Consider the following 14,244-nt stretch of genomic DNA (forward strand, 5'->3'; position numbering starts at 1 on the left):
TATAAAACAGTGCTTTATAAGATGGTCAAAAGAATGACAAAATAATATGACAAGAAATTAAGTTTGTGGGGAGTGGTTTTCAATGAGCTCGGCACTGTTCAAATTAAGAGAACTTATTTTCAACCATTGGCTTATATGTTATTAGTATTTTTAGAATGTGTTATTGTCTGGCAGATTACAGGGGGTAAGACAAATGAATGTGTATCTTGAAAATTAACTTTCTACTCCTCAGCATACTATTTGATATGCTCCTCCTAAATCTAAGACTTCCTAACATTACACTTTTCAGAGGAAAATGCACTCCTTGGCATTCTGTTTTTGACATACTTGAAAATTTACTAAACTACTTATCGTGGTGATTTAAGTGGAACTCACAAAGTTGCTGGTGAACAAACCAACGTTTCCAATGTATTGGAAACATACTATCATTACACTAGCTTGACAACGGTCCAACATGACTGTAACAACTTATAGCATATTTGTTGGGGGTCGGTTTTATGAGCTGCACCTATAAGTCTATTTATTCTGAAAGCCTGTTATCTACAGGGAAATCTCATCAGTACCAACAGTCTGCAGAGCTCATCTCCTGCACTAACACTTGATTCCTTTCAAATGTCCTGTTAAAAAAAACACTTCAGAAGGCAAAACAAGGAAAGTAAGAGTCTTATGAAAATGACATAAAGAGTCTTAGTATTGTACAAAGAGAAAAATAAAATATAGGCCAAAGTACTGTATCTCAAATATCTTAAAATGCGAATCGTGAATTTGCAGAGTGACGGGTTTTTTTTGTTTTTTGTTTTTTTTTTTTTGAGACAGAGTCTCGCTCCATCACCCAGACTAGAGTGCAGTGGCTCAATCTTGGCTCACTGCAACCTCCAATTCCCGAGTTCAAGTGATTCTCCTGCCTCAGCCTCCCAAGTAGCTGGGACTCCAGGTGTGTGCCACCACACCCAGCTAATTTTTTATAGTTTTAATAGAGATGGGTTTCACCATGTTAGCTGGGGTCTCGATCTCTTGACCTTGTGATCTGCCCGACTTGGCCTCCCAAAGTGTTGGGATTACAGGCGTGAGCCACCGCACCTGGCGAGGGTTTCTTTTAAATCTTAATCTACCAGTTGTAAAATTAAAACCACAGGATAAAAATCATATACTATGACAAAGATGGGTTAAAAAGTAACAATAATCTCCTCACCCCTAATTTTAAGTTTTCAAATTGCCTTTTTAGTAAAACTTAATTTACTCAGGACCCACTAAGGAAAATATCTCTGACATAGTTATGCTGGAGTGAGGCAGGAGTTAAACAAAAGTAAACATCATTAGTAGTTTTTGTCAAAAATTTACCCCAAATACAATCATGAGAAAACAAATCCAGAATGTAGAACTCCGCACAACACGAAGGTATGCTGTCTTCAAAAGAAAATGTCATTAAAAAAGACTTTCACAGGTTTAAAAGAGACTAAAGAAGACATAATGACTACATACTCAATTAAATGTGAACCTTAATTCAATATGGATAAGGGTGGTAGAGTGAGCAGAGGAAAGCGCTTAAAAAAAAAAAAAGACATTTCTGGATAGTTGGGGAAATCTAAATGTGGACTGTGTATTAACTCATACTACAGAATTTCATGTTTCCTAAATATGGTAAACCATGGTACAGGTATATAGGAGAATAACTTTACTCTTAAGACGCAGGATGAAGTATTTGAAGTGATATGTCATGATGTCTGCAAATTACTTTTTCATATAGCTCATATGAAAAAGTGCGTGCAAGCATGTATGCGTATACAGAGACTGCTGAACAAATGTGGCAAAAACTTAACTGATGAATCCAGATGAGGTTACACAGGTATTCGTTGTACTATATTTCAACTTTTTTTTGTAGGTTTAAGAAATTTCAAAGTAAAAGTTGGAGGAAAAAGTATAAACAAGTTGGGGAGGAGTACAGCAATGTGTTACACATGTAAATTTTATATATTTTAAAGGAGACTAGATATATTAACCTAGAAAAACTTCATAGTTGAATGAATTAAAGGAGATCAGTACCCTTGATCTTAAAGTTTTCCTTTATTCATTCCTTTGTATGGGCACTGCTCTACCCTAAAAATAGCTAATGGTTCGGAAAACTCAACAGCTAACACCTTAGCAGTGATTGCCTATCAGCCAGCTGAGGGCTACAAATGTATTATCTCAGACTCCTTTTCTAAGCAATAGAACCATACATCCATCTAGCTGCTATTTAATAGAAATTTCAACTTAAATCTTGTAGGAGCAATTCAAGTTCTGCATGTCTAAAGCTAGTCAAGTTGATAACCATCATTCTCTACACCCAACTCATTTCTTCTTTATCCCCAACTTCATCAACAAGCACAAATGTTCCACTGTCTGGCCCAAGCCAAAGTCCAGCAATACAGATTTCTCCCTCAACTCTACCACCAATCAATCACCAAGTGTAGTCTATTTTACCCTCTAATCTTTGTCTCTCCTTTTGTCTGAACTGGAGCAATTACCTTCTAATTTATGCCTCTAAATCTTCTGCTTTCCATTTAATGCTTCATCTTGCTACCAAGTGATCCAACATGCAAATTTGACCATTATTTAAAATATTAAAAATGATAAAGACGTCTCATTGGCAGTCATTGCCAATGCGAAATCTACCTGAAATTTTTAGCAACGAAAGTTTAAATCTATCTTCAGCTAACATGAACACACAAGTATGGCATAAACCAGGGAAAGACACTTAAAAGTTTGGTCTAAAGGAGAAATTAAAATTAAGTTCATTTGCAGAGAAAAGTTATTTCATTTAACAGTTAAATGAAGTCAAAAGAGAAAGTTATGCATTGAGCTGCCACTTAAATTTTCCTAAGGAGTTAGGCTGTGAACTTTTAAGTCGAGTTCACTGCATTATCAAATGAAAGAAGTAATCAAGATAATATATATTCTTTGGACTTATGTCAACATAGGAAATATCTGGAAGAATGTGAAGCAGAATATGATTAATGTATTTTAGCAAAATGGCTAGGTTGTAGAAATTCGAAGAGATTTACTAAATGACTTACTCAGATAAACAGAACTTTATGGAATCACAGGGTCCTTAAAGACCAGACTTGAATGGAAAAGTACAGAGAAAAAGCAAGAGTGATATTGACTTGCTTAAAGAACTACAGGCGATTCATTCTCAAAATGATAATGAGGAGTCAGGAGGTGACAACAGAAGAAAACACCATTTCCCATTATTAAATAACCCAGTGCAAATACAGGTTCATAATCCCTTATTATAATCCCACAAAATTTTCATAAATCTTGCATAAACTCAAGTGGCGCTGAAATTTGACCTGGGGCTACTTATAGTATTCACTGAGCTCATTAGAGTGACTATTTCTATGTTTTAGTGCTGAAATATTAATATGTTTGATCCCAGGATACTGCAACAGACCCTGCTGGGAAGGTACAATATATTATAAATGTACTCAATAACCTTTTCTAAATCTAAAAAACATTATTTTCTTTTAAACTTTAAGTTCAGGGGTACACGTGGTCTGTTATAGGTAAGCTTGTGTCATGGGGGTTTGTTGTACAGATTATTTTGTCACACAGGTATTAAGTCTAGTATCCATTAGTTATTTTTCCTTTCTCTCCTCCCACCCTCCACACTCCAACCGGTCCTAGTGTCTGCTGTTCCCCTCTATGCGTCCATGTGGTCTCATAAGTTAGCTCCCACTTATATACCACATTTTCTTTATGCAGTCTACCATTGATGAGCATTTAGGTTGATTCCATGTCTTTGCTATTGTGAATAGTGCTGCAATTAATATGTGTGTGCATGTGTCTTTATGATAGAATAATTTATATTCCTTTGGTTATATACTCAGTAATGGGATTGCTGAGTTGAATGGTAGTTCTGCTTTTGGCTCTTTGAGGAATCACCACAATGGCTTTCCACAATGGTTGAACTAATTTACAATCCCACCAACAGTGTAAGTGTTCCTTTTTCTCCACATCCTTGCCAGCACCTGTTATTTTTTAACTTTTTAATAATAGTAATTCTGACTGGTGTGAGATGGTATCTCATTGTGGTTTTGCTTAGCTCCAAATTTGGCCTAAAGGATTTACAATAAGAGACTGCGAAGCTGTAGTACTTCCGGTGAAGCCTTTACTGAACCTTCCACTCTTTCAGAAGAGCCTTCCTCTATGCTGCCCCACCATGGTTTCTTACCAATATCTCTATCACTAAAGATCACATGTTTTAATGGTTTGACGGTTTCTCAATTCACTTTGAGCAGTCTGAGAAGTGATCAAATCCTTTTCACCTAGCACAAACCTGGGTAACAATGCAGTACACAATAAACATTTACTGAATAAAAAGAACTGGGTAGAGCTGAGGGAGCGAGCAGATGAGAAGGCACAAGGAGAATTTTGCTTACATTCTTTTTGGTTGAGCGGGCTTACCACTTAACTATGAAAGCCTAAAAATTACACACTGTAGATTCACAGTATTTAAGAATTAAAAATAACAATTCAGGGGGAGAGTTAAGAAAGAAGACTATGTTTGTATATCTTCTCCATTTCATTTCTCACATTTAGCTGATATTTTTTCTTTTAATATAGCCTATAATTCGTATGCTCAACATATACAGAATTAATGCTTTATTAAAAGATGATTCAAAGGAAAAAAAGGGGGAGATGTAAAAATTGCAGTTCATATTAAAGATGGTTTAAAATAGCAAATGGAGTGGTAAAAATATTAATAAATAGAAAACAATTCAAGCACACATTTAAAGGCAGCAGTGGGAGAAATGGCTGACAAGGCAAGTGGGAATCAGATTTGAGGCATTCACATGCCAGGCTTAAAAAGGTAGATTTCTGAAGAAAGTGTACATTAGTGCCTTTGCAGATGTACAACAGTTGGTCACTGGTGACCTCAACAAGAGAAGTGTTGGGCTTACCAAGGGTAGAAAGCCAAACTGCTGTGGGTGGCAGAGTGAACAGGAGATGAAGAAAATAACTCAAAGCAGAGGGAAGGAATGGCAAGGGAGAACCATTTATTAAGAACTGGCACAGCTCACAAACCAGAAAAAACCAATACCACTTCATTTTTTGGCAGGAACTACTAGATTTGAAGACCAGAGCAATGATGTGGATATAACAATTACACGGCAAAACTGTGCTTGTGGAAAAAGACCTCTTCCTCTCTTTCTGCAACAATTCAGTCTCCATGCTCTCCTGTTATCTAGCTCACCTATTTCTTTTTCTTGTACAGGCATATCCCCCCCCACAAAGTGCTACCCCAACTTTTTCTTTCCTTTTCCTCTCAAGACAGTCACAAACTCCTAGGTAGATGACTCCCTAGTCAGCTTCTTCTAAATAGCTCTATCCAACTCTTTTACTGGCTCCCCAAACTTGTCCCCAAATGAAGTCATGTGCCATAGATTCACTCAAGCACTTTCACAGACAGATAGGGGTTTAAATCTTGGCTCTACCTCTAGTCAACTGAATGACCTTGGGATGCTGTGAGAAATAAGTGAGTACAGTCTGGGAAGCACTTTGCTCAGTGCTTGGCTAAGTACTAAGCCCGATTTATTAACTAGCAATATTACTAAACCATCTAAGTATCTAGACTTAAAAGCCAAAGAATCTTTGATTCACTTCTTCCTCTTACTATCCAAAAGTTTGCTCTATTTAATAGCCAGAAACACCTTTATGAAACCTAAATTAGATCATATTAATTAAAAACCCACCAAGAGCTCTCCAACAGAAGAAAGTCTTAAGTTTGGTACACAAAGCATAATCGGCTTCTAACCAACTTTTACAACTATATCTTATTCTACTACTCATCACACATTGCGCTCAAGCCAACACATACCACCAATTATTGTCAATAAACATATAGCAGTTGTATCATTATACATTTAAGCTCACGCAAATGCACAGCAGGGAGTGTAATCAGGAGGGAGGGCAAAAAAGGGAGGTATGGGGGAGAGAATGACAGCAGGAGGAAGAGAACATGAGTTGGAGTATACATTTGCTATTCTTCTCCAGAGTTCCTCTGAGCCTTTCAGAATTACCATGTTGAGCATGACTTTAGTGGTTCAAGACTAGAGTTATTCATACAACATGGCCTCTCTACATAAGCCAACTATTTGCCTGGCGCACTGGACGAAAATGTAACTGTGCTGGACTTAAGGAGATATGCTATGTAGGCTATTTTATGGATGAACTGGGGCATCTTTCTGATGGTGCAAGAGTCTGGTTTTAAGCTGGCTTAAGTGCTATTCCTTTCTCTTCTCCCTGCCTCCTCATTTTCACCCATCACACAAAATACATTCTTCCCTAGAATACACAGTTTTTTAAAAAAAAAAACCTCTCTGACTCCTTGGGCTGGAAACTTCAGTGGATCTGTCACCGAATTTCTTTCCATCTATTTTATTTAATTGCACTAAGAAAGGACCTATACCATGTATTTATAAACCCTAAGAGCCTAGCCTAGAGCCTTGTATACAATAAGCAAAGACTCATTAAATCAAAGAAAGGGGGCCGGGCGCGGTGGCTCACGCCTGTAATCCCAGCACTTTGGGAGGCCGAGGCGGGCGGATCACGAGGTCAGGAAATCAAGACCATCCTGGCCAACACGATGAAACCCCGTCTCTACTAAAAATACAAAAAATTAGCCGGGTGTAGCGGCGGGCACCTGTAGTCCCAGCTACTCAGGAGGCTGAGACAGGAGAATGGCGTGAATCCAGGGGGCGGAGTTTGAAGTGAGCCGAGATAGCGCCACTGCACTCCAGCCTGGGTGATAGAGCGAGACTCCGTCTCAAAAAATAAATAAATAAATAAATAAAAAACAAAGAAAGGGAGCCATGTTGGCTGCTGAAAAGTACATTTTTGGCAATGGCTCAATGACAATTATTTCAAAAAGGGAGGCTTATAAAGCAAGGCCTAGGGGTCTAGACTTGTGGTTAACATTTTCAATTGGTGCGTCAATAGGTACTCAAGCTGGGAGGAGAACTGTTAATATCACGAGGAATACAATCAATCAAGATTTAAATATTAGACATTTTGTAGTATAGGGCAAAATGGAGTATAGATAAGAATGTAAGTGCATCTAGGTTAAAAAAAAAAAAAAGAAATAAACAGTATCACTATAAATTATGAAAAACACCCAAATTTTGTATGTCTGACCTCAACACAAGACAACTTTATAACAACATAAATGTCGATACCTCAACATTTTAAATATTGAGAGGAACAATGATAAACTGGAAGGAGTCTCAAAGGATAACAAGAATATTGAGGGTGGGGTAGGGAATGGAAAAGATGATAGACGTGATTAATGTTTAAATAATGACAATCAGACAACAAGAAGAAAAGACTATGGGTAAGTTTTCCTTGGTTCCTTTCTCCCTCTCACCCAACCACCTAATTTATGAACAAGTTCTATGAGCTTTAGCTCCACAAGACTCCCTAGTTTGACCCCTCTATTTTTACAGGGAAATCTCTGTCCAGGTTGGTCTGTACTGTTACAATTGCCTCCTAATTTGTCCTCCCTACTTCTAAGCTTACCCCTTGGAACCCATTCCACACAAAGCAACTAGATCCATTTTCTTTTTTTCTTTTTTTTTTTGAGACAAGTCTCGCTCTTTCACCCAGACTGGAGTGAAGTGGGGCCATCTTGGCTCACTGCAACCCCTGCCCCATCACCCCCACTGCCTCAGCCTCCAGAGTAGCTGGGATTACAGGCACCCGTCACCATGCCTAATTTTTGTATTTTTAGTAGAGATAGGGTTTCACCAAGTTGGCCAGGCTGGTCTCAAACTCCCGATCTCAAGTGATCTGGCTTACCTCGGCCTCCCAAAGTGCTAGGATTATAGGCATGAGCCACTGCGCCCAGCCACTAGATCCATTTTCTAAATTTAAAGTGAAACCTATTCCTTTCCTGCTTAAAATCCTCTATGGCAAGCTGTAACACCTATAATTAATATATAAACTTCTTACCATGTCCAGAAAGCCCATGTACGATCTCGTTCCTGCTTGCTTAGTTAAGTTTATCGCCATCACTCTTCCTCTCATTCAGCTATAGTCACCCTGACCTTTTTGTCCCATAAACATGCCAAAGTTATTCCCAATTTAGCCTTCACCTGTTCTCTGTATATGGAAGGTTCTACCCATAGATCTCTGTGTAGTTGATTTCACCTCATTATTCAGGGCTAAGCAGAAAACTCACATTCTCAGACCCGTTAAGCAAAAGGAGCACTCTGACCTTCCCTCCTCCCAAATATTATTGTATTTTATCTTATTCATATAAATAAATTATACTGGGGGTTTCTTTCTTGTCCTACTAGAATTTAAGTCTCCAGAGGACAGGAATTTCATCTTAAACATTGGTATGTCTATCAACAGTGTCTGGCATAGAGTTAGTTTTCAAACATTTGTTGAATGGGATTTATTCTGCATAAATCCTAAATCTACTCAGGAAATCGGGACCAAATGACAGGTAGACTTTAGGTTATTCTGTAAACAACTTGCAATAATTATAGTGAGGTGAAAGTAATGTTTAAGAAGTCACTAAATGATCACAAATTATGAATACAGATAAGATTACTATATTAAGTAGGAGCTGATTAAGTGACCTGAAAATCCTTTCCAATTATAAAATCCTAATCTACTCATAATGTAATGAGTTACTTTCAGTCTATATAGCTGTTAGATAAATGGCTTCTATATTGAACTACTTTTAAGTGATCTGACTTAGCATCTAGTTTATGACTACCTCCAACTTACTAAACACCTTTAGTGACTTTAGGTCACTTTTGTTTCAAAAAATAACACCGAACTTGCTATTCAGGGTAAAGTACCATTCTGACGTATAACAGGATAAATGGAGAGACAATTCCCCGCCCCACTATAAATTATATTTATGGAAAGTATGGTATGTAAGATCCAATGTTCTAAAGAATTTGTATATTACTCGCTGTAATTTGGTTTTTGGTCCTTTTTGTCTCCCCTACCCTTTTACCTATAACTAGATAAAATGGTGCAACTGAGAAAAGACTGTCATAAAATAATTCATAGGCATGTTGCCTTGGCCACACAACTTTTGTTTAAATAAAAGTTTGGATCTAGATTTGAAATCATTTTAACAAACCAGGACTACTTTCAAAAGACAGCATTTTGAAAACAACACATGCTGACCAAATTATCTGCAGGAGAAATACTTAATGTAAACACTATTTTAACAAAGACTAAGACAAACTTATTTAATCAATGAATATAAAGCAGTGTATCCCAAAATGAGCTTTTGAGAAAACTAATTCTTCAAAAGATACTGGTCAAATAAGTTTGGGAAATACTGTACACTGTAACTCTTCTCCCTCATTCACAAATTACATTAACACGTACAGTATCTAAAATATTTTACAAAAAATAAATAAAAATAAAGGACTTGTCCACTTGCTGAACTTTAATCTATCATTTCCCATATTTCCTTAGCCAGAATTTCCCATCTTTTGGGGACAGAGCTAGTAGTGGAAAACACAGTTTAGGGAAACACTGCTATATAGCACTGTTTGAAAATAGTACCTCTAAATAGATTTACAAAATGGCTAAGATAGAAACTGTGAAAAAAAATGTGAAGCTTACTGGTACATATGTATTCAAACTAGGGTCCTAGATAAGAATTTACATAACTTATACTAAATTTTTTTAAGTAGCTCAGAAAAGAGATACTTTAAAAGATAGATGATTTAATTAAAATTTTAAAAATTAGCATTTTTGTCAAATCCCTATATTAACTGCTAATTTGTCTGTGACAACAAATATTCTGTGATGCCATTTTCCCCTCAAGTTACTAATGGTAGATTTTCAATATTAAAACTAAAGTTATCCTGGGATATCAGGTGGTTCTGAGGGAAATGGGAAAGAAGCACAGGTTTGTGACTCTACTGATTTATAATCATATGTTTCTTTTTTTCCTTTCTGTACCATAGTGGGCTAGTTGCAAGGGAAAAATGTTTTTAACATGTGGATTCTCATATTACATTCTGCTAGACTTCTGGACCACTGTGCTTTGATGTCAACATAATTCTAAGGGAGAAAAAAAACTTAATAGTTAACACTCCCCGAAAAGAGAGGGACTACAGCAGTTTTAGAAAAGACTTACTTAATCATTTCAAAAAGCTTTGGATCTGAGACCTTGATATTTCGTGCCATATTCCAGGAAAGATGAACCATGGGTACTATTGACTTCACACTTTGCAATTTGTTCCATTCGTACCGTTCCACTGCCAATTTATACTGGCAGGCTAGGAAAAAAAAAACAGTTATAAAGCAACCCAAAGTACCAAAAGATATGAAGATAACCATTATCACCTGCTCAGGTGATATCTTCAACATCAATTCTGAAAAACCTCAAAACACTATAAAAATAATTTTTATGCTTTATAATTACAGTAGTAATAATATTAGCAATCATATAAAGAGCACTTCCTATGACTATATGCCAAGCATTGTGTTATTTTTAGTTTTACCCATTATCTCATTTACTCTTCACCATCACCTTATTAATTTCATTACTTCCATTATACAGATGAAGAAATCGAGGACCAGAGAGGTTAAATAACTTGCCCAAAGTTACAAGAGCCAGATCCTGGTCCTAATCCAGGACTTTTTGGCTCTAAACTCCACATTCTTAACCTTAAGTGAGTACTGCCTGAAGGCAGACGTAATTCAAACAGATTTTGACATTACAGAGCTATTCATACGAAATACTAGATTTTTTTTAATGTGAAAGAATAAATTTTCTACTTTGTTTTCTCTCATAAGGGTTTTTTTTAAAAAATAAAATAAAACCAAGCACTCTAAAAATTATTATTATACCCTTCATGTATATTAAAGCCATAAACCTGTTTTATGCTAATATCTGCGCTCTTAGATTTCCATTTGTTAACTTGAATTTAATTTATTGTACTACAAATTGCAATTCTATGCAAGGAGACATTCTTCTTACACCTTTTAGTAAGTTATATTTTCAAGAAAAAAGGAACAGACCGATTGGATATAATCCTCTATAAATTAACTTTTTTTAAAACATATTCTTTATAATACCTGTAAGTGGACCAACATTCCAAGCAATGTTGTTGCACCAGCCAATAGCCTGAACCCAATGAACAGTGCCTGCATTTATCCAGACCAAATCTCCAGGTCGCTGAATAAACCTATACACTGGAACATTTGCTTCATAAAGATCTTCTAGGTTGGGCCACCAAGAACCCATTAGGAAATTCAAATTATTTCTGAAATAAGAAGAAAATAATGTAAATGGATCAACTATATTAAGAAGCTCCTAGTAAGACTGGAAGAAAACATCAAAAATTTTTTTAATGAACACTTGTTCATTTTATTGAAACGTAATTGCTTGTGCCAAAAGATTTGCTGTATGTATATAAAGAGTGTGTAATTATGGTTGAGTACTAAATTACTAAAGATCAGTGTTACCATTTTTTTTTTTTTTTTGAGACCAAGTCTTGCTCTGTTACTTGGGTGGGAGCGCAGTGGCTCCATCTAGGCTCACTGCAACCTCCGCCTCCCGGGCTCAAGCAATTCTCCTGCCTCAGCCTCCGGAGTAACTGGGATTACAGGCGCCTGCCACCACGGCTGGCTAATTTTGTATTTTCAGTAGAGACGGGATTTCACCAGGTTGGCCAAGCTGGTCTCGAACTCCTGACCTCAGGAGATCTGCCTGCTTTGGCCTCCCAAAGTGCTGGGATTACAGGCATTATAATACCTGTAGTAAGTGAACTGGCCCAGTATTACCATCTTAAATTGATTTTTCAAAGATCCAAATGAAATCCAAAGCTACTTTCAAGTAACACATAAGTTAACTTTTAATTTCATATCAACAAAGACTATTTTTGACTGAAGCCTTCTGCCTGGAGCACCTAGAAATCCCTAAAAGGTAAATGGAAGGTAGAGTTGACATCAAGTCATTTAAATCCATAAACAGGAACACTGTGGCAGTACAAGTACCAGGAACTTCCCTTAATTTCTGAGGAAAAGGAGACTGGATGTCAGACTCCACATAGCTTTGATGATTAGCTGATTAAAACTACGCAGTTCATAACAACTATCAAAAACAAACAATCATGCACATGCACAAATAATCATGACTACTACTACCAATATACTTTGGAAACATTCCATAGATCATATTATTAAGCTTTTATTTTAATATCTGGCTTCTTATTCTCCATCATGATATGAAGTTCTTTTTAAACCACATAGCCACTTTTCCCATAAAAGAACTTTATAAAATTGAATTAACTACTTCAAATTTCATATTTTGGGGAAAGAAAAACTTACACAGTAAAAATGTTCCTTTTCGTAAGATCTAAGAAATAATCTTACTTTATTTGTCTTGTGCTATAGCACATGAGAAAGTATACAATTGTTTTTACTGGTTTAAATTTAATTTTTTATCTAGATCAAGGGTTGGCAAACTATGGTCCATGAGCCAAATTCAGACCACTGCCTGTTTCTATAAATAAAACTTATTAGAATACAGCTATGCCCGTTCACTTACGTACTATCTCTGACTGTGTCTGTTACAATGACACAGTTGTGACAGACAGCATATGATCTGCAAATCCGAAAATATTATCTGGTCCTTTATGGAAAATAAATTGCCAAACTATGATCTAGAAAGAACCTTAGTCTCTCTTTTTCTCTCTTGAAAAATGCAAGGCTACTCTCGAAGGTTTAGACTAGAGTGAAAATGGTAGCCTAACTGCGAAGAGATAAGGATGGGCTTATTGTGTGTGACAAGGCCAAGTAGATACAGTCCAGAAAAAGTTGCCTATAAAGCAAAAAATGGCTATAAACACAAATCCTAGCCTTATTTCACCCATGTATTGTCATTACAAAATTAGAGAAAATTTTTTATCCAAAAGCAAGCAAGTAATCCCAAACAGAAACCCCCCGCCCAAAAAATCAAACTTACCAAAAAGCATGCATCATTTTTATCATATATTCAAAAGAATGGTTATTTCAAGACAGGTATTATTTAAAGCCATAAAATAAACTACAGATACAGTATATAGTCACTATCAAAAGCAACAATCTTTACGTGAAACAAAATTACAGTGAACGCTGAAGAAGCAAGTACTACTTTCACAACTGAGTTATTAAATTTACCTAACCCTTCCTACTAACTTGATATTTTTATTATTATCCCTAAGCTCAAGCTTTTTGGATGTCATCTGCTTATTCTAATTATCTTTTTTTCCCAAGACGCCTCTCCATTTAGATAGGAAAAAAAACTACACCCTAAAAATAGCCAGTCCCTACTCAGAAACAATGAATAAGGATTCCTGTATTATAGCTGCAACAATATAGTATTAACTCAAAGTTCAAGAAATAAAAATCTTTCTATAGCACAATGGAGATTTCCCATATAACAATGTTCTTTCTCTGCTGCTACTGGACTGCTGGTCCATAAAAAAAGTACAGATTAAAGTAGATCAGGTTATTTCATCAGTACATTAGAAGCTTTAAAACTCCCTATCTTTGGCTTTCTTACACTGAAGGAAACCAGTATATGAATAGTGAAGACAATATAAGGTAATTATCTCTTGCTTTTATATAAGGAAACTGTGGATTAGTATCTTTTTTTGTTTTTTAACTACGATGCACTTCTTACTAAATCCAAATATTTAAGCAAAGATTCTTAAACCAAAGTAAGAAATTAGAAGTTAGTATGGGGCTGGGCGTGGTGGCTCACGCCTGTAATCCCAGCACTTTGGGAGGCCAAGGTGGGTGGATCACTAGGTCAGGAGTTCAAGACCAGCCTGGCCAATATGGTGAAACCCTGTCTCTAGTAAAAATACACAAATTAGCAGGGCATGGTGGCACACCCCTGTAATCCCAGCTCCTCAGGAGGCTGAGGCAGGAGAATTGCTTGAACCTGGGAGGCGGAGGTTGCAGTAAGCTGAGATTGTGCCATTGTACTACAGCCTGGGCAACACAGCAAGACTCCGTCTCAAAAAAGGAAAAAATAAACATAAAGAAGTTAGTATGTGGAATACGTGTATAATTAGTTTTCAAAGTAATCTCATATGTAAATGTTTCCTGTGGGTTTTCTTCCCCCTTTAATTGGGGTGGGGGCATAACACCAAATGCGTATATAATGTGTATTTTCATCCTATACTAATTTTCTAATGTTATTACTAAATGAAAATATCAGGTCCTTATATAATA

The 14,244-nt window shown here is 36.4% G+C and overlaps 1 protein-coding gene across 17 annotated transcripts in view; it reads right to left on the bottom strand.

Annotated features, from left to right (window-relative positions):
• KDM6A (lysine demethylase 6A) overlaps positions 1 to 14,244 on the bottom strand; it is a 236,129-nt gene that overhangs the window by 11,044 nt on the left and 210,841 nt on the right. For all 17 annotated transcript variants that reach the window (XM_033201802.1, XM_033201801.1, XM_033201800.1 and 14 more), the window contains 2 exons: positions 11,098 to 11,285; positions 10,154 to 10,295 (listed from right to left, as the gene is read on the bottom strand). In XM_033201802.1, coding sequence (XP_033057693.1) covers positions 10,154 to 10,295; positions 11,098 to 11,285 — 330 coding nt within the window. The remainder of the gene's footprint in view (positions 1 to 10,153; positions 10,296 to 11,097; positions 11,286 to 14,244) is intronic.

This window comes from Trachypithecus francoisi, unplaced genomic scaffold, assembly GCF_009764315.1.
Source record: "Trachypithecus francoisi isolate TF-2019V2 unplaced genomic scaffold, Tfra_2.0 Lachesis_group6, whole genome shotgun sequence".
NCBI lineage: Eukaryota > Metazoa > Chordata > Mammalia > Primates > Cercopithecidae > Trachypithecus > Trachypithecus francoisi.